Raw genomic sequence first — 21,771 nt, 5'->3', positions numbered from 1 at the left:
CCCAGAAACCGGTTCCAGCGGTTCTGGGATCCATTTGTGAACTGTGAACGAAAACACTATCATGTGACATCTCAAAATTCGTGGTTTACCAAGATACATCATTCTAAGCTCTTTTGCGATATCCGAAATACTTCTTCCTGGTATTTCAGGGACTATTTCATGGATTCCTCCAGTAAAACCTCTATCGACTCTTCCAGTGACTTTTCTAGGTATTCCTTTATGGATTCCTCCCGATATTTCTTCAATAAACTTCTCTTAGAATATATCCAGGCATTCAAGATGGGGTTTCACTAAATAATCCTGCAGAAACACCTCCAGCAATCCCTCCTAAGGTTTCTCTTGAAATTCCTACTATGATATTTCCCGGGATTCTTCTAGGCCCTAGGGATTTCTCTAGAGATTTATTTTGAGATTTCTTGAAGAATTCTTGATGAGATTATTCAAGGCAATCTTCCTGACATTCTTCCAGAAGTTTCTCCGGTGAATCTTCCATGAATTCCAGATTTTTATCAGGGATTCCTTGAGAAATTCCTCTAGGAACTCGATTTAGCTACCTCCAGGAATTCCAGCTGAGATTCCTTAAGCAATACCTCCTGTGATTCTTCCAGCAATTCCTCCTAGGACTCCTCCAGAAATTCTAACTGTGGTACCTTCAGGAATTCTTCTAGAGATTCTACATTTGTGAGCAACTGTGGAGGAGATATTCTTCTTCTTTTTGGCGTGAAGTCCAACATGGGCAAAGCCTGCTACTCATCTTAGTGTTCTACGAGCACTTCCATAGATCTCGACTGAAAGTTTCTTACGCCAATCACCATTTTGCCTGTGTATATCGTGTGGCAGGTATGGAGATACTCTATGCCCAAGGAAGTCAAGGAAATTTTCTTTTACGAATAGGACCTCTCCTCGATCTCTGATGAGTTTGGTCGACACTGGCAGTCAACCACCACTTTCGACGTCCCCGGGATGTACGCCTGCAAGCCTCGTGGATGCATCTGATCCTCTCGTCACAGTCGAGCTAATCCTGCCAGCGGCCAGCAGCCATCCCGGTCCTGTGTATGAGTCCGGAGACGGGGTCTTTCAACCCATCCACGCAGGCAAGTACATACCCAATCAGAGTACACTTCTTCTGGTAGCGTCTGTTGGTTCTAGCATGACTACAGCGGTCGAGCCATGTTCGTTGTCGTCCGGCGTTATCTCGGAGACGACCTTGGCTCAGCGTCAACACGGCAATCAAAAAAGCAACTTTTTGGTGTACTATCGGAACGTAAGAGGTTTGCGTACTAAAATCATTCAGTTACGTTTGATGCTAGCCATTAGCCAGCAGTGATTATGACGTGGTAGTCTTCACGGAGACATGGCTGCGGGAGGATATAAACAGTGCTGAAATATCGTCTGCGTACACGATGTTTCGATGAGATCGAAGTGCATCAACTAGCCAACATATTCTGGATGGTGGCGTATTGATTGCTGTGAAAAATTGCTTTCGTTGTGAGGCTGTTGCATTGGAGAATTGCGAAAGTCTCCAGCAAACCGCAGTATGTGTTAAGTCGGAATCCCGTTCGCTCTACATAATATCAATCTACCTTCCTTCCAGGCTTTAATGTCGATCTCTATGCTGCCCACTCCCCGCTGAAGTTCAGAACATCATCAGTCAGGCGACTTCGATCTTAGCTACTACATTGGGAAATCGACGACGAGATAAACGGCTATATTCCCTCAGACATGACTTCCGACCGGGAAAGATGTCTCGTGGAATCCGTGTTTGCTTCCGGCCTTCGACAAATCAACGGTTTCGTGAACGCGAATGGAGCACTACTGGATCTAGCGTTTGTTAGTCTACCGGAGCAAGTAGACTTTGTTGTTCCACCTTCAGCAATATTGCCTATACACAGTCATTACGTACCGTTCGTCCTGCGCATTGATCTAAGCGTTAATAATCTGGATTCCCACGTGAACTTCTCCGACCAATCAACCTTCGATTTCAAATCATGTGACTACACCCTGCTAAAAGCAGCGCTTGCCGATATTGATTGGGACAGTCTCTTGCGATTCGGTACCGTCAATGATGTACTCTCCGCCTTCTACAACAAACTCTTTGCTGTCATGAACACTTACGTGCTTCGTAAAAAACGATCGTTCTCTTCAACGCTTAGCAAAACGTGGTGGACGTCCGAGCGGCGAAACATTCGGAAACCTGCGAAACCTTAGGAAAGCACGACATCGTTTCTTTGTCAAGAAATCAGATAATGAAAAGTGACAACGTACAAATCTGTTCCGTGGTCCACGTACAAATCCTACATATCCGAGATCCAGTCCAGTATCCCAGACAACCAGTAATCGCATACGATGTTGCATAAAGATGATAAAGTGGAGGCCATATGCGTGCATGCCTTCATTTAGGTGCATGTAAAATGTATGCATTTTACCAGCATGTTATATGATCACTGGTTGACTGGGTAAAACATATCAGTTAATCTAGTAAACTTCACATGCGAAGTAAGCATAGTAGAAGCCCTGTAGTAAAGGGAAGTTAGCTATTTTAGTGGGAACATACATAAGTCAGGAAATCACTCAAATAATACAGGAATGTAAATAATATATAAAATATCGTTTAGATAGAGTGTAGAATTAGCATAAGTTAAAATACACAAAAATAAAAACGAAAAAAAAACGTTTAGATACTTATTATAATTTAAATAAATTTGCAGCTTTGAAGCTGCGTAGTTCAGCAACTCCAAGGACTGTGTTTCATCGTTTATTTACTCCAACAGGTAGCAAGGCTTTCTCGGTTATGAGGTTCATTCGTCGTCACGCCTCAGACTTTACTGATATATCCTGAAGTACGCTGCTCTTTTTTGAATCCCATACTATACAACGCGCATACTTTCGATCGAGCGTGTACAAAAAAGGTTTGTGCGATTTGCATTAAGGGAACGTTCAAAAATTACGTCCAACATTTGGGGGAGGGGGGGGGGTCCAACATTTTGTGGAGGCGGGTATAGGGATATTGCGTGACAGAGGGGGGAGGGTGGGGTCTAGAAATCCCGAAAAACGATGGACGTAATTTTTGAATCTTCCCTAAGACGGCTGCCATTCAAAGACGACTCAATCAATCTTCCCGCTTTTTCTAAACGGTGTAAACTAATAGGCCTAGAACCACTGTCTACTAGACGTACTGTACACTTAGACTCTTGCAGCATTTAATGATGTTTTAAACGTGTAAAATTTCAACATCATGAAAGCTGATTTTAAAAACCGGATTAGTCAAGTACAGGGAGTGGCCAAAATGTTTGGGATAGGTAACTTTTTTTTCTGTCACAAAAAAGTTCAACTTGCTGTAACTTTATCGGCTGTTCGGGCCCATAAGAAGTTGATCATTAATATTAACTTCTTTTCTCGATCAACCTAGATAGCTGTGTAGTGTCGGTAGCGATTGTCTCAATTGGCTAAGAATAACACTACGGACCGTCTGTTCCGGTGGTTAGAGTCCACCAACAGGTGACCCCTAATTCATGGTGTGATGCGGCTTCATGCTTACCGTGCCTAGGAATGAATGACTAGGGGGGTCTAATAAAAACCGCAAACGGAGCCTGTGGAGTACCAGGGCGCCCTCCACAGTAAGTTGTCCTTACTGCGCTAACCGGGGCAATGGTTCAGTGGACCTTGTGTTTCTACGAGACAATCGGCTGCCGATCTGGTTTTGTTGCTGCTGTTCTTTGTTGTGCTGCTGTTGCGAAGAGTTTAATCTTACCTAGTTTGGGTAGTGGCTACGGTTAGGATAGCTCAGATCAATCTTCAGCATAAAAGAACAGCAACAATCAATCTTTGCAGACTTATGCAAAATGCTTCAGCCCAAATGGCCTTGGTCCAAGAACCTTACTTCCGTGAGGGGAATTTCTATCTAGGAAAAATTGTGAACCCGGTGTTTGCTGCTTTCAGTAAACATGAAATGACAAACTCGCGTGTCATGCCTCGAGCCTGTGTGCTTGTCAACAACGCAATAGTTGCTACACTCATCTCTGAACTAACCACCAGAGATGTTGTGCTATTACAATTGATGTATCTGTTGGAAACCTCAACAGGAAATACGCATATTGTTCGGTTTATTTACCGCATGATGAACCATCCCCTTCGGATGCTTTCAAACAAGTCATCGCATACTGCACTTCAAAAGGCCTTCCGCTAATTGTTAGCAGTGATGCTAATGCTCACCATATCATCTGGGGCAGCTCAGACATTAACTTGAGAGGCTCCAGTTTGATGGAGTACTTAAGTAGTACTGATCTTGCATTACTTAACATAGGCAACCGCCCAACCTTCATGGTATCTGCTAGAGAGGAAGTGTTAGATATAACGCTTTGCTCTAGCAGAATTAGTCACGAGCTGACCAATTGGCATGTGTCAGATGAAGAATCTTTATCTGACCATCGCTACATCTTTTTTTGAACATTTAAATGTTACTTCGCAAACATTGCGTTTCAGAAATCCCCGGTCAACAAACTGGGATCTTTTTACTGATTTGGTTGCGGCCAAATTTCATGGATACTCACCATCAATTGACACTCCAAGTGATTTAGATAAATCCGTTGATACTACAACGACCTTCATCATGGAAACTTTTGAAGAAGCATACCCTCAACGGACTGTGAAGACCACAAGAGGAACCCCTTCGTAAAACTCTCATCTGGCAAAACTCAGGAAACAATGTAGAAAGAGTTGGAACAGACGACGTTCGGCTGGTTTGGAGGCTTTCAGGTCGACTCGCAAGGCTCGCAAGGTATGGAAAGCTCTCCGGTCTGCTGAACGATCCGGCTGGAATAACCTTTGTACAAATGTTTCCAGTTTGAGTGAAGTCAGTCGGTTAAACAAAATCCTTTAGAAATCTAAGGATTTCTGAGTGAACGAACCTCGTTTGCCAAATGGCGATCTGACTTCCTCTGATAAGGAAGTTCTAGAATGCTTATTCAGCACACATTTCCCTGGATGTGTGGATATTACATCTTCGGATGAACCTGATGTCTTTTCTTGTAATTATGATTCCCTGGCTTCGGCTCGGAGTATTGTAACTATAGAATTGATTGAGTGGGCTCTTAATAGCTTTGCTCCTTTCAAATCTCCTGGGGCAGATGGGATTTATCCTATTTTGCTTCAGAATGGATTTGATTATTTCAAACATGTTTTGAAAAAAAGCCTTGTTTGCAGTTTTGCTACAGGGTATATCCCCAAATCCTGGCGGGATATTACTGTGAAGTATATTCCGAAAGTAAGTCGTGCGTCGTATGAAGAAGCAAAGAGTTTCAGACCTATCAGTTTGACCTCTTTTCTTCTGAAATGCTTAGAACGCATTGTGGATCATCGCATTCGTGATGTTCATCTGGCCAACGTGCCTCTTCATGTGAACCAACATGCCTACCAAACTGGTAAGTCCACTGTGACTCTTTTACACAAGGTTGTTTACGATATCGAGAAAGCATTCGCTCAAAAGCAATCTTGTTTGGGTGTTTTCTTAGATATCGAAGGTGCCTTTGACAATGTGCCTTTCGATGCCATATTGGAAGCCCCATGGAATCATGGTATATCTCCAATGATTTCCAATTGGATTCATCAAATTCTCAAAAACCGATATCTCTTCTCGACATTGCGTCTAGCAGCGATTATGAAATTGAGTGTTTGTGGATGCCCCCAAGGGGGAGTCTTATCACCGCTTTTGTGGAATCTCGTAGCAGATACGCTATTGAGGCAACTCAATAATAGCGGTTTTCCTACTTATGGTTTTGCCGACGACTACCTAGCATTGTTAGTTGGTATGTGTATCACCACCCTTTCCAACCTGATGCTAAGCGCCCTTCAGGTAGTTGAGGGTTAGTGTCGCCAATATGGCCTTTCGGTTAATCCGAGTAAAACATCTATTGTTCTTCGAGTTTCGACTGTTGGTGATTATGTTGGAAGGGGAACGGCGTTCAGTCTTTGGAGGAATAACTCAAAAACGGATTCTTAAGCTTTCACCCGACGTTTCGGTCGCTATATTGCGCCTTCTTCTGGGAATCTATGGACAATGATTCGATTTATGTTGTGTTTATGTTTGTGTTTATGCTACTCACTAGCTGTGTTCCGTTTTGTCGTAAGTATGAGCCCACAGCATAGGCCACATTTGTCCCAGACGTAACGTATCGCTACAACAAGAATTCACATGAGTACCAGGCAAGCATGCTGCGCAAGTAAACTTTCCGTCTGGTTTTACTTACTCTGCCGCCGCCGGCGGATGGATGGGATAAAATATCCGAAAAATATCCGAAAAACTATCCGGGTCGCAGAACAGCGATGCAGTTGCCCGTTTTGGCGCCACTTTTACTCTGATTGTGTTAACTCTTGTTGTACCGATTCGTTTGCCTGTTGGACGGCCTGGCTTCGTGTATTGTTTTTTAAAGTGTGTAGTACGCCGGCGTACGTATTGCTCAGATTGTCTGTATCGGTGCGCTTGTTCACTGTGTTCGGTGTGTTTATAATATGACATGTTTCTAGTATGTGTAAGTTTTGTTTCTTAAGACTAGCATCCACGATTCGTGTACGATCGAAAGCGAAGACATGGCGGTTGGCAGCCGAGTGATCTAGCAGCGCTGTTCGTTCTCGTAGTTGCGCTACCTCCACGTCCTCCGTCGTCTTCCCTTGTTCCCACATGTTTTCCAGCCGGTTGGAACAGGAGCGGTGACTGGAGATCCTCGTTTGCAGTTTGTTTGATGTCATGCCTACGTAGCACGCGGAGCAGTTAGCACATGGGATGTTGTAAATCACGTTTGATCTACTGTTCTTGTCCACAACGTCTTTTACCGGAGGCAGAAGATTTCCTACAGTTTTCGCATTCTTCGAGCTGATGGTGACATTCGGATAGTCCTTCCTCAGGACTTTTTGGATGTTTCCTGATAACTGTCCTACATGTACCATCGATCGGTAAATCATCTCCTCGCTGCTCGTGACGTCATCGTTGGTGGTGTTAACCTGTCGTTCCCTCGATCGATCGATGAGGCGGTTTATCATTGCAGTAGTGGGGTAATCGTTCCGTTTTAGTTGGGTGAAAATGATGTCACGTGTTGCGCTTGGTTCGACGTTGGTAGAGAAGGTCTTGACGCGGTGAATGAAATTGTTCGCCACGTTCACCTTCTGTTTTGTGCTGTGGGCGGAGTGGTAATTCAGGAAACGCCCTGAGGCGATCGGCTTAATATACCACTCTGTTTTGATCGTTTGGTCTGACTGTCGAACCAAGAGCAAGTCGAGAAACGGAATTTTCCCTTCTTGTTCGACTTCCACCGTGAACTGAATTTTCTCATGGTAGCTGTTGAAAATTGTTCTCACCTCTTCGATCTTGTCCTTGGGAACTGCCAGCATCAGGTCGTCCACATACTTCTTCAACACTGGGAACGGGAAGCTCACTCTCGTCACGACGTTGTCTAGCAATGTCTCCATCACTAGATCCGCGATGGTGGGTGATAATGGGTTGCCCATCGCTGTGCCGAAGACTTGTTGGTAAAACTGTCCCTTGAACCGGAAGTAGCTGCAATCGATGCAGAATTCGGTCATCTCCAAGAACAGGTCCAGGTTTATATCGGTGTGTTGCTTGATGTTTTCCCAGTTGTTGATGACGTCACGTATTACCAAGTCTTTGGGGATGCAGGTGAACAACGATACGACGTCCAAGGAAATCAGGACGTAATCCGGCGGCAACTGCACACTGTTGATGTATTCACAGAACGTGAACGAGTCTGTCGCATCATACTTGCCGGTGATGGATTTTTGGATGATCTTGCCTACGTACTGCGACAGTGTGTACGACGGTGACGTCATGCACGGTACCACCGGTCTCAGTGGTAGTCCCTCCTTGTGCGCTTTTGGGGCGCCGTATATTCGGGGAGCTGTCGCTTTGTAGGTTCTGCGACCCGGATAGTTTTTCGGATATTTTTCGGATATTTTATCCCATCCATCCGCCGGCGGCGGCAGAGTAAGTAAAACCAGACGGAAAGTTTACTTGCGCAGCATGCTTGCCTGGTACTCATGTGAATTCTTGTTGTAGCGATACGTTACGTCTGGGACAAATGTGGGCTCATACTTACGACAAAACGGAACATAGCTAGTGAGTAGCATAAACACAAACATAAACACAACATAAATCGAATCATTGTCCACAGATTCCCAGAAGAAGGTGCAATATAGCGACCGAAACGTCGGATGAAAGCTTAAGAATCCGTTTTTGAGTTATTCCTCCAAAGACTGAACGCCATTCCCCTTCCAACATCTATTGTTCTTTTTACGGAAAGGCGAAATCGTGATGGCGTTCGACCTTTGCGTCTCTTTGATTCTGAAATCGATGTGACTGAACAGGTAAAGTACGTTGGAGTCATTCTTGATTCCAAGCTTTCCTGGACACCTCACATTGAGTTCAGAATCAAGAAAGCTTGTATGGCCCAGTGTTGGTAAACTCACACTCAAAGCACACTCATGAACCGCTCCTGCGTGAGCAAACTCGCGCGCGATTCTGAATCATTTTCCCAAGCGCGAGTTTTTCATGCAAAATCTCGCTCTCACGAGTCAAGCGCCGAAATCTCGTTTGCCTATAAAACAAATTCAAATCAATTTGAACGACATTCAATGTTGTTGTACGCTAGATTTGCTTTTGTTCTATCATGCAATCCTAAAAACTTAGATGTAAATAGTAATAACACCAAGAAATAAAGCAATGAGTGAAATCACGAGTCAACTCATGCATGATTTTTTCGGCGGTGAGGTTGACGAGTCAAAAATCTCGCGTGAAACATCCATGAGATTTGAGAATTTGAATTTTTACCAACACTGGTATGGCCTTCGGGCAATGCCGGCGAACCTTTGGTACAACTTGGGGTCTAAAACCCAAGTATATCAACACAACTGTTGTTCGGCCAATATTGGCTTATGGATGTCTTGTGTGGTGTCAAAAGGGCGAAATGAGAACGGTCCAATCAAAGTTAGGTCATCTCCAAAGGATGTGCTTAATGGCGATGTCTGGAGCATTCTCTTCACTGGAATCATTAATCGTGTCCGAACCAGAATTGCAGCATTCTGGTCAAAGCACTTTCTGACCACTGTCGACTCAGCTATTACATGGCGAATATTCAGCAAGCTGATTCATTTGCATGTGATAGCTGTGAATCCGATTATGGAACTTCGTATCATTTGATATGTAACTGTCCAGTTTTTGCGCAACTGCGTTTCCTAGTATTCGGTAAACACTTATTGAGTGAAACTGACTACAGACACCTGAATCTTCAGGATATTCTGTTGTACTGAACCCGCTGTGGTAAGGAGCTATAGGCGCTCTTTTGCTTTATGCATTATTACAGTGCCCTTTTCAGGGCGCTGTTTGAACCCATTGTTGTACGCTTATGCGTTAGTGCCCTCTTCCAGGGTATTTTTACCTATTTCCCTATCTGTCCTTATGCCCACCCGTGAGGAGCGGACCTGGTGTGATGGTTAGAACACTATCACGCCGAGGACCTGGGATCGAATCCCACTCCCGACAAACTCGCAATATGTAAGGTCTTCCTTCGGAAGGGAAGTAAAGTGTGGGTTCCGAGATGAACTAGCCTAGGGCAAAAATCTCGTTAATACAGATAAAAAAATATGCCCACCCGTATCCTTATTTCCATCCTTTTCCCTCAGGTAGATGATGAAATAGGCTATTATTATGACGATGGCACAAATGTCCCAAATGGAGGATAACGTGCCTCTGGAGCCGGCCTTCTGATACCTGATAGCAAAGCTTTAACAACGGATTTCAACGAAATTAAAAAAAAAAAAACGGGGTTTACTTCCGCTTCCCCCCTTTGAGTTTATCAGAAGTGGGATTTCATCCCAGGGTTTCACAGTGAAAGTCATCTTAAGGGCCGCTACACTTGAAGTAAGAGATATCTCTCTAAATTCCAAAGAGTAGAAATACACTACTAAATATCTAATAAATACTAAAACATTTTGGATTGACTTTTAAAGAAAATTTGTAAAGCAACAACATATGCTGAAAAAGGGCAAGAAAACAAAATACCGACGTACTCCCATTGGATTTATTCTTAGATTCATTTCCCATTGTCTTTTCTTAACTACAGTCGAACAACCAACCAAGAAACCAACTTACTTCGGTAAAAGGGCAATGATAGCATACCACTTGTAAATCCCCCACAGTCACCAAGGAAAAAGTTTAATCCACTTGACTTACCTGTGCATTGAATGCATGTCCGAGCAGTTCCACCAGTTGCTTTGCATACTGTTCCGAGCGTCCGGTTTCGGTTGCATACAGGACCGTCGCCTTGATCCGTCGTGATAGGGCCCGTCCGAACAATTTCGATGTAAATTTGACGGCTCTGTGGGGAGAAACCGGGAAACAAAGAAAAGGCAGTCATGTAAATTTCTTTGAATATAAAGTTTTCTGTCCGGAGTCGGTTGTAACGGCTTGTTCTATGGTATCGTTATGTGTTATGGTTATTCGTTATGGGGAACAAGTGGTACTTGTGGAATATGGAGCACGTTCCGGAACAGGTGAAGGTTAAGTAACAGGTGTAGTTGTTCGACATCGATATTGGGAACATAATCTCTTTATAAGATACTCCAAAGTTGAATGAAGCACTTGATCAATAGTTTCGATTCGAAACTATGTTAGGGCAATATGGGCCACATGTTACAATTTCGCGACTATTTGTCTATCTTAGATTTTATACCATCTGGCTTCTGTAACCTATATTGTCTGTTCCATATTTAAATCCATTTTTAACTTTGTACATATTAGTATTTTAATGTAATTATACTACTTCAATAACTTGTGCTTCCTGGTCTTCAACAGAGTTTTATCTAAACCACTCAATGTTCAAGACATGGAACCAGTTTGTGGTCATGTTTCCTCTTATTAAACACCCTCCTTATTCAAAGTGAGCACAATGTTCCGCCGGCACGTGTCACTATCACTCACGCTAAATGTCGTCACATCTTTCCACATATTCTCGACGCTGGAGGAGACTCCCAGTGGCAGTCACATCGACCATCATATCATCACCATTATCGTTTCGGAAACATCGCCGGAAAAAGTTTCACGGATGCAATCAAGCATGTTCTTTCCGTCGTCCGTCATCACCGCGAGCGTGTTGGCTGCCTCTCTCTCTACAGTCCTACTCCTAAAACGATGAATAGGATACCACATTCTGCGATGTTCGTTCAACTGGCACGCGCTACATGACTACTTACTTACTATATTGTACGCTATAGTAGTTGCGGTAAGGAAATTCCATTCACAAAACTGTCATTCCGTCTCCTGGTTGCACGGAACGAATCCTATCGGCTTTTCCCATGCTTTGTGAATCACTGCAGAAGAGCTCGCAGTCAGCCAGCCAGCCAGCCGAAGAAGACATGCCAAACGAACGAGACACAAGGTCGTTAAATCTCGTTAAACAGACAATTTCCTTCCTTCGTTCGGCTTCATCGTGACGGCGCGCAGCGGCATCTCCACGCGGTAGTCTGCCGTGCGGCAATTCGCACTCTTTGACAAATAATCGTCAACAGGAGGAGAAAAACCGGCAAATCATACTGACTGCACGCAAATTCAATTTTGTTCTGCTGCCTACTGACACGAGCTGACACTAGTGATGCGGATTGGCTGGGATTTCGTCTTTGATGCGATTTCATTGACTTCCTTGACGCAGTGCAAAATCGAAAGCAACAGATGTCTCACCGTATTCAAGCATTTGCTTGGATCTTCGAGGGAAGTCGAGAGTGGTGGATTCTGTCTGAACGTTACTACAGAACCTAACCCAGCATCACAAGTTCAAGAAACAACAGAACCACTAGCGTGGTTCAAAACATCGTTTTTGCTCCAGGGGTCTCTCTCTCTTCTTGGCGTAACGTCCTCATTGGGACAAAGCCTGCTTCTCATCTTAGTATTCTATGAGCGCTTCCACAGTTATTCACTGAGAGCTTCCTCTGCCAATGACTATTTTGCATGCGTATATCGTGTGGCAGGCACGAAGATACTCTATGCCCAAGGAAGTCAAGGAAATTTCCCTTACGAAAAGATCCTGGACCGACCGGGAATCGAACCCGTCCCGTCACCCTCAGCTCAGCATGGTCATGCTGAATACCTGTGCCTTTACCGCCTCGGCTATATGGGCTCCAGGGGTGATATACACAAATTTTGTCACGTAAAAATTGACCTTTCTCAACCACCCCTTCCCCCTATGTCACACTTTTTGTATGGGACCTCAATATGTTTTGTATGGGTGATCACGTTCGGCAAAACGCCCCTTCTCCCTAATAGCGTGACGTAATTTGTGTACCCCCCCCCCCACAGCGTTTTTTTGAGCGTTCTTGATGAGATTCTTTTGGGGTTAATTTAGACGATTCCTTAACTGCCAATACATATTCGCATAGTTGACGTAAGCGCCACTGCAGTTTTCAACGCACTTTTGAAATTTTTACAATGAATAATGGAAAGTTAAGAACTTGTTTGACGTTTACATCTAGCAAGTGATTAGATCTTGCGCTCTATTGAACAAAACAGGTCACATTATGCACACATGATAGGCATCAGCTTGTGAATGCTGACATTGTCTATGGTGATTACGTCAACTATGCGACCATGGGCAGTTCAGATGTTTCCTCAGGGGTTTTTCCAGGAGTTTGTGCTAACATTCCTAAGGAAGTTCCGTCTGGGATTTTTCCAAAAAGTATTCCCGAGATTCTTCCAGAGAATTTCACTGTTTTTTTATGGAATACATATTCCTTCTGGTACCTTCTGATTACCCGTAACGTGGGTAGATCACCTTAGAATGGTGCGTTGCGGCGTAAGATCTACCAAATCAAATTTTGATCTTAATATTTTCCTGCCTGAAGTAACTAGGCAGTAGTTTTCAAATACTCCAAGATCAAAGATTGATGCACTTTTTTGATGCTTATGTAATATTTTTGTGTTAATTTTTCTGCTAATCAATATTTTATTTCAGCAGGTTTCAGGTAAATGTATCGTATGATATACATTATATGGTAAACATATGTAACTGTAGCGAGCGTATCACTAATATGTTGCTTATTCGACGTCAATGTAAATATTATCTCAAATATCAAATTTCAGATTCTCAACCTAAAAATCAAGTAATTCAAATCAATGCCATTAAGATGATGAGGAGACCAGGATGTATTAGGCAGAAAACTAATTCGGAGCAGTCTAATAATGGTGTGCCTGAACGTTGACCAACCGTATCCTCTGGAGTACCATTCTACTAACAACACCCATATCTCCTTGACACCTAGGCCTGAGAGGTCGAAGAACTTTCTACATCTTTCTAAAGTGAAATTTGTGCGACTTGCTTGATGCTGATGTTTACTTTTTCAGTCGTAACCAGGTAAATGATAAAGCTAAATATGACAATTTCTCCTTCGCTTTTTCGTCAAGGAAAGCATTCCATTAAACCCCATCCAATTTCCAACTCCAGATATCTATGAAGTGGGCCAAGCTCTTGGACATATTCTGAGTAGATATCTAATCAACATTTCCTCCCCATCCCCGCTGATCGTAAGGACCTGGCCAGGTGTCGAGAGTTCGTTAAATGAAAGGTTTGTCAAGTCCCAGGCAACTTTTCTGGCGCATTAAACGTCTCTATCGAAAGCCACCCCAGGATGTGTACGGTCGGCTATGCTATGCTACGTATTCCTTCTGATATTACTTCAGTAGTTCCAAGAGTCCCTAGAAATTCTTTCCGAAATTTCTCTGGAAATTTATTCCAAGATTCTTCTAAGAAATCCTTCCAGGATTACCGAAGCAATTTTTCTTGCGATTCAATCAGGAAATTCTTCCGTTGTTTTTTTCCACGAATTTATTCTAGGATCCCTCTCAGACTTCCTTCTGTGATTTCCCAGAGAGCTCAATATAAGATTCTTTTTGGGGTTCCTTCAGAAGTTCCCTCTGGGATCCCATCTGAAATTCCTTTAGGAATTTCTTCCAGGATTCCAGGATACGTTCAGGAACTTCAAATAGTTTCGGGAAGTTTATTGTTTCCATAGAAGATATTCCCGAGAAATATTCCTGGAAATTCCAGCCATTTCACCTGGGATTTCTTTCGGGATTCCTCTAGGAGCTAATTTGGGGATTGCTTCAGGAATTCCTTCCGAAACTCCTCGAAAAATTCCGTCAGGTATTGCTTCCTGGAATTTCATGCAATATTCCTCACAAGTTTCGTTTTGGGATTTCTTCAGGAATTCCTCCAGGAATTCGACAAAGACTCTGATAAAAACTTCTTTCGGTATTCCTCCAAAAGTTTCTCCGAAATTACTCCAGGATCTCAATCCGGGATTTCTTCAGGATTGCTTCAAGAAACTCTTCCGAAATTCCACCGGGAACTCCTTCAAAGATTTCTGTTGGAACTTATTTTGGGCTTCTGCCAGGAATTGCTCCGAGAGTTTCTTCAAGAGCTTTTGCGTGAATTCCTCCGGGAGCTTCATTTCAGTATTCATCTGGAAATCTTTCATAAACTGCATCCTAAATTTCTTCAGGAACTCTTTGCTGGTTTCCTCCAAGAGCTCGGTCTGCATTTCCCGCAGTTCTTTTTGGAATTCCTCCGGAAAATCACTCTGGAATTTTTCCAGATGTTCCTAATGGAAATCCGCTAGGAGTATTTTGATGAATTCCTCAAGCCAGTTAAGGAGTTCCTCATGAAGTTCATGCAGTATTCCCTTTAGGAAACACTCCAACAAGTACAATGTTGTATCGGTGAAATTGAAGGGAAATTGTCATATCATTCAATCATAATATGGAAATAATAAAAAATACACACGGTGAATGGAGTCCTCACGGTGAATGGCGCTTTGACGGTACGTAGAACCATGTACGCGCGAAGATCGTTCTAGAATTCTTGCCGTTCATATATTCATGTTTATACACGTACAAAAAGTGTTAAACGCGTAGATCGTAACGAGAGTCATTATTTCAGCATCCTTTCAGGAAAGATCATGTAAAATTACACAGTAGGACTGCGGCTATAAAAGAGGAAGATCAATAAAGACGACAGTCAATTTAGTTTTTGAGCTCCACACTGTATACCACCTGGATGAATATTTTGCAACGCAAATTCCTTTGATCCTGAACTAGCACTTGCGAAGCTTAAATTATTTTGATTGAATAATTCAAGCCTTCAAGAGTGTTGATATTTAGAATCGTGGAAGTCGAAAATCATTGGATCGATCAAGCTCTCTCACTCTGATAGTTATCTTCGAGTAGCCAGTTCCTTTTGAAGGAGAATGTTGAGTCTTTTTTTTTTCTTCTAAACCATAGGGGGAAAAATCTGCTAAACAGACACCCTAACAGGAAGGTTAGGGTAGTGTGGGGTTAAGGCCGTCTTCTACAACGCTAGTAAAAGCCAGGACTACTTTCTCCTCGACCCACTAAAACATATTCCTATGGCTGCCAACCCCTACGTCTCTCCGGAACCACCAAGAAGGTATTGCTTCCGAGAGGGACTAGTGCACATCGCACCCTCAAGGTTAGCTGCGTAGCCTAGCAGCAACGAACATCGATGACTCGCTCTGGAGAGTCCATCACGGTAACATGCTGGCGCTTAGCCAATTTCCCGAGTGGTCCTCGCCACTCCCTTTGTCCTCGGAAGGCTTTTTTTAGACGAGTTCCCAACGATTGAATCTATCGAGCTTTTTATCTTACTCTGGGAAGCTAAGGTTCCGAAAGCGAGAACGTTGGCATGTATCTAGAAAGGCCTAATTGCTATCACACACGATTTGGACGTGTGATTTCAACTATTCTCCTTCTAGAACCTCCTACCCTGAATGAGTAGTGTCAGTGTTAGTAACATCGCACTAACGTACTAACCGTATTAAGTAATGCGCTCCGTCTAGTCTGATGGTTGGCACACACGGAATGCAATGCCGTATCCCTTCGCAACGGCACCGTGAAACGATTGTGGGTTTCGTCTAGTCCCACCGCAAGAGAAACACTACACCAATCGTGCTGCCAATTGAAAGATTGTGCTGACGCCAACATTTGGTGGCTCCAGAGAGGAGGAGCTACTGTCACCAACAAAGTCCGAAAGCTAACGAAATTTTCCGAATCGTAAACAACAAGACGTCGAAGAGAGGGCCCATATAGCCGAGGCGGTAAACGCACGGGTATTCAGCATGACCATGCTGAGGGTGACGGGTTCGATTCCCGGTCGGTCCAGGATCTTTTCGTAAAGGAAATTTCCTTGACTTCCTTGGGCGTAGAGTATCTTCGTGCCTGCCACACGATATACACATGCAAAATGGTCATTGGCAGAGGAAGCTCTCAGTTAAAAACTGTGGAAGTGCTCATTGAACACTAAGCTGAGAAGCAGGCTTTGTCCCAGTGAGGACGTTACGCCAAGAAGAGGAGGAGGATTAAGAATAAGAAAATGTATTCAATTGACAAGGATTCGCTTCTCATTTGTTAGGTGCTCTGATTGAATGAAATCGTTTTGAACATGAATAGAAGGAAAAATGTTTGAAAAGATTTGTTGGTTAATGTTCAAATGAATGAGATAAAGTTTTGCAACACTGGTTCAAACCAGTTCGTAGTTAAGACTCCGTCTCACAGTTGTCGCATAAGTGTCGAAGTACAGGCAGTAAATCATGTTCACTTAACCTTCCATAACTCACGCGGTTGCCCACCACCGTCAGCACCACGCTAATGCTGAACACGAAAAGCGAGATTATTTCAACGTGGTGTACAAAATACAACAGCGCGATTGCTCGAGGGTTGATAGTTAAAGGTCACGTAGCATTCTTAGAAAAAATTGGGATATTACAGGTAATCCTAAGTGTTCTGGAACTCAGTTTTGAAAGTCTATGGCTATGACAGTAGTTTCGCAAGCTAAAAATAGTAACTATACATAATTAGACAGGGTTTAAATCAATAATTAATCCAAAATAGTTTTAAAACATTCCAAATCAGCCAATTGAACAGCCAGAAATGGACATAATAGACATAATTATCTGATAGATAGATACAATAATAGATATAATAATAATCTCTGGATATAATAGATTACAAATCGTAGATTTGTACAATGAAAAAAGTTCATGTAATCTCAAGAACGGTGTGGATGTCCTTAGACATCTCAACAGATCTGATGAATGAAGTTACCGGTACACCCGTAGACTTTAGGATCTAAACTCCAGAATAGTTTGGATGACCTAGGATATCCCGACTGATTTGAAACTGTCTATTGAACTTTTAAAAGACTTACTGGGCATAATAGATTACAAATCGTTGCTTTGTATAATGCAAGAAGTTACCGTTACAGACGTAGACTTTAGGATCTAAACACAAGAACAGTTTGGATGTCCTTGGATATCCAGAAAATTACTCTGCATCATATTCTTGCTGTTGAGCACCAAAACTACAGAAATATGTAGAAAAACTCTATAATAGTGCATGGAAAAATTCCGGCTTAAAATTAAAAATTCACGTAAATGAAAACCGCGTTAATTCAAAAATCCGCGTAAAAAAAAAAAACTCGTAAATGAAAACCGCGTAAAAAACCGCGTAAAAAAACCTGACTAGAGTTTTGGGAATTCCTTCTGCAAATTCTTACTGATTTTCTTTGACAATTTTCAAAACGGTTTGGTAATTACTTTGAGGATTTGTTTGATACTCCTCTGGAAACTTTTTTGACAATGCCAAATCGTCATTGAAATCCTCGTAAAAAACTTTGGAATGACCTTCGGCTTTTTTGGTATATTTTTTGAAGTTTCTTGGGTAATTCCTTAAAGTTTTGTTCGGCAACTTTTTTGGAAACTTTTTCGGCAAGTGTTTTGAGAATTGTTTTACGTTATTATTATTGAAAAAGCGATTGCCATAGGCTTTGGAAATTTAATTTGCAAAATATATATTTTAAAGGATCTTTCAAGAAGATCATAAATGAATTTGGTTTATAATAGCACCTTTTGAAGCTAAACATCGAGCCTCACCAGTTCACAGCATTTGAGTGAAATTGAACACAATCGATAGAAAATTGACCCACATAAGCAGAGCAAGTGAAATCCTTATTGTCGCAACAAAAACCCATATTGCAGAAGTACCCATCAAAAACAGAAGAAATATATTGTACCTTTACACAGCAATGTGATAGGCTTGTGCCACAAACCGTAGAAAAGAAAATCAATCGACATAAAATGATGATGCTTCGCAATCAATGCAATGACTGACCGTCTGCATTCGGCAACTCGAAGAGTTGCGTCCCATATCGGCGATGGATGGCAATCCCACTCATCATTGCTGACGACCATCGTTCAAACAGCCAATATCATCCGGCATGATAGCAATCGCATGCCTTGTTCCAATGAAAGAATATCTCGGATAAATGCATTGCGTTTTATTGAATCCGCTGCCGCTTCCATTCTGTCTGTGGTGGTTGTGTATCGTCGTTGGGTCGGTCGTTGGGAAAGAAACAGCACGAGCCGATTTTCTCTGGCTGTGCACTTGATGGGGGTCGGATATTATTTATCCAGTAAATTGGGTTGGCGATTTATGGATGGTCAAGCCAGCGTCTATCCATCAATCGGTGGGAAACCAATATTTCCGCTTGTACTCTCTTTCGGTTGTAGGGTGAACAAGAGGATCGGCAGTCTGTTTCTGTTACGAATTCACTAGCTAAACTTTTGGCAAAGCCCTAGAACTGATTCTTGACGAAAACTGTAACATTGGACCTTTGAACAATGTGGAATTCTCGGCAGTTGAAAATGTAAAGAAACCTGGTCACCCTATATGATAGGGACTGTCATGCAAAAATTTCAATATCGATGCCAGTCACTGACTATAATGTTGGTGCGGGTACATATTAGTTTGATCGGTAGGGAGTCATGCTCGGGAACGGTTGTTGCTGACGAAACTTACCTAGCAATTTGTTTGAAGTTGAACTTTCGTCGCGGTTTTTTGTTTTTCGATGAATCTCGTCCCTTTTTCCAAATGTGCGTTTTCAGTGCCGATTCCTTGGAAATAAAAATGAGCAGAAAGTTAAAATGTATCAGCTCGTTACAAATTACGGTAGGAAATAAAAATTCATCTCTGCATCCTTTTCAAGTACCCTAAATTTTACAGGAAATTAGAACTTATTGTCCTCGATAAGGAATCATACAACCGTGTGCCTACTTCGAAACCCGGTCTTTTTCCCCGAAAATCGGTAAAAATTGATTACTGTCTGTGTAGGTCGGTTGTTCCTTGGAAATAAAAGAACCAGTGTACATGGTTCCGACGTTTCCGACACGGAATACCCACCTGGTACTCGAACGACGGTCGCAGATAATAGAGTGCCATCTCCTGGTGGAAAACCGGCGTGGCGGAGGCAGACATTGGCGGCACTATCCAGACCCAGTCCGCTGGGCAGCCGTTTCTGAAAGAGGTGGGAATAATGGGGAGACATAAAAAAGGGTTCATGATTTCTGCTGGCGGGAAATTATTTTCACTTGTTGATTCCATTCAATGGGTTTCTTTGAAGTTATTAGGTAAGACTCTTTTTCATTACTATCGCATATTTGATCACTAACGTTAAGAAAATCAAGAATAAAAATATATGAATGATATCTCGTGGACTGGAGGTTTAGTATTGGGTTCAGTAGTACAGTTAAAGCAGCCATCAACGACGCAGCCGAGATCGCCATTTGGTACGTGGAACAGTACCGAAGGAACGAACAGTTCAACGAGAAGTGTACAGGAATTTTGGTGGAGAAGAACGTAGCGCAGGCGGTAATGCTGCAGCAAGGAACTCGGCAGAACGTGGACCGTTACTAACAGAAGCGGAAACAGCAGACCCTCCGCTTTTGGGAGAAAAAGCACTACCTGGAATAAGCGGAGTACAAAGAAATGGAACCGCTGTGCCATTTCCACAAAATACGGAGCAGTACCAGAAGCTCAACGCATCCCGCAACGGCTTGGTGCTGCGTGCCGAAATTTGCAGGGATATTGATCGGAGGCCTCTTGACGGACTAGAGATGATTGAAAGGTAAAAGCAGCACTTCGATGAGTACCATAATGTAGTTAAGGATACCAGCTTCAACCCAATAAAGCAGCTGGAAAGGATGGTATCGCAGCTGAACTCATCAAGAGGGGCCCAGAAAAGTTTTGCATCTGTCTGCACTGGTTTGTAGTCAAGATCAGTGAAACCGAACAGCTACCGGAGAATTAGAAGGAAGAGGTAATCTGCCCCATTCACTAGAAAGGCAACCATTTGGAATGTGAGAACTTCAGAGCGATCACCATTTTGAATGCTGCCTACCAAGTGCTATCCCAGATCATCTTCTGTTGTCTGTCACCTTTAACGAATGAGTTCGTGGGAAGTTATCAAGCCGGCTTCATCGACGCCCGGTCAACAACGGACCAGATCTTCACCGTAGGGCAAATCCTCCAAAAATGTAGCAAAAGATCCCAACGCATCACCTGCGTAATGTTTTTGGATCAACTATCTAGTTCATTCAGATAAGACAATAATGGTGGCTGGCAACTGGAGATCGTACTTCGACAGACAGAATTCGAATCGACGACGACGAGCAGGCTGTAAAATCTCCAGAACTATTCAAGGTCATTAACCCTAAAAGGGATACCTGGGGTCCATTGGACCCCAGGCGCCTTTCAAAGCTCGCCTTTGATGGAACACACTCAGCGAGGTGACGAAACTGAAGCCATGAAGGTATCCCTTTTAGGGTTAAGCAAATTTAAAGTTTGACGAACAGCAAGACTGAAGGCAAGGACGATTTCCTGGTTTCATTTGCCAAAAAGGGGCATCGATTGGAGTGCGCAAATTACAGAGGAAGGTTTCTTCTAAATTCAGCATACTAAATATTGTCCGGAATTCTGTCTAACAGATTGAGGCCGATTGAGGAGTCCTTCGTCGGCGAAAATAAACGAAACGGACTTAACTAGACCATTTCGTCTAAATGGTGAAATTGTGTATGAACAATAGTTACGTTTGCTTCAGAGTCAAATTCTACCAATAAACCATGGAGTTAAACAACCAAAGTCAATAATCATGGCTCTGGCCTATATAACCTGCTGAACTCTGTGACCAAGAAGCTAAAATTCAACGTTTTGAAGATGAACGTGGACGGCCTTTTCTTCTCTCTTTCAAAAACTGAAGTGTAGGGTACATTCCCGATCAGAAAGGCTTAACAAAATTATAACCGATTAAGTTATTTATGTCAAAGATTTTTCATAACAGAATGAGTTATAAAATTCGCCGGTTAGGTGTTAAAATAACAAAAGTTATAACTAAAATTGCTCTAGTCATAACATAATAATAACAGGTCTTGATACAATTATAACAAGCTTATAACAAAATGAGATATAAAAAATCAATCAAATTATATCACATGTTGTTCTAAAGCAGTTATAAATATATTGGGTAAAAATTAAGTAGTGTAAAAATTAACTCATTTTTGGGTAATCAATTTTTAGAGTGAAGTTTTATTTTTTGTAAAAAGTTACTGGCATCAAAAAACTTCTCCACATAGTATACATAAACCCAGGGATTTGAACCTAGGACGGCTAGAACCTGGAACAGGAGCTCGTCGTTTTCACCAGTGAGGCCATCGCAGCACTTGAAGTGAGGGGCGATATAAGTTGAAATGGTTCTTCATATTGATAGCTCCTCTATAAATAGACTCGCTGATCCAACATATCGGAGAGGAAAAGTATGATGTCACCATGCACGTTACTACAACCCCTACAGCCCATTTAGTCCTTCAGCTTCA

General features: G+C 42.6%; 1 protein-coding gene across 3 annotated transcripts in view; it reads right to left on the bottom strand.

Annotated features, from left to right (window-relative positions):
• LOC109402508 (nitric oxide synthase) overlaps nt 1–21,771 on the bottom strand; it is a 354,219-nt gene that overhangs the window by 61,464 nt on the left and 270,984 nt on the right. For all 3 annotated transcript variants that reach the window (XM_062849368.1, XM_062849370.1, XM_062849369.1), the window contains exons 10-12: nt 19,304–19,418; nt 18,923–19,017; nt 10,238–10,382 (exon numbers count right to left, since the gene is read on the bottom strand). In XM_062849368.1, the coding sequence (XP_062705352.1) occupies nt 10,238–10,382; nt 18,923–19,017; nt 19,304–19,418 (355 nt within the window). The remainder of the gene's footprint in view (nt 1–10,237; nt 10,383–18,922; nt 19,018–19,303; nt 19,419–21,771) is intronic.

This window comes from Aedes albopictus, chromosome 2, assembly GCF_035046485.1.
Source record: "Aedes albopictus strain Foshan chromosome 2, AalbF5, whole genome shotgun sequence".
Lineage (NCBI taxonomy): Eukaryota > Metazoa > Arthropoda > Insecta > Diptera > Culicidae > Aedes > Aedes albopictus.
Note: the sequence above shows the minus strand (reverse complement) of the source record. Positions and strands in the feature narration are given on the sequence as shown.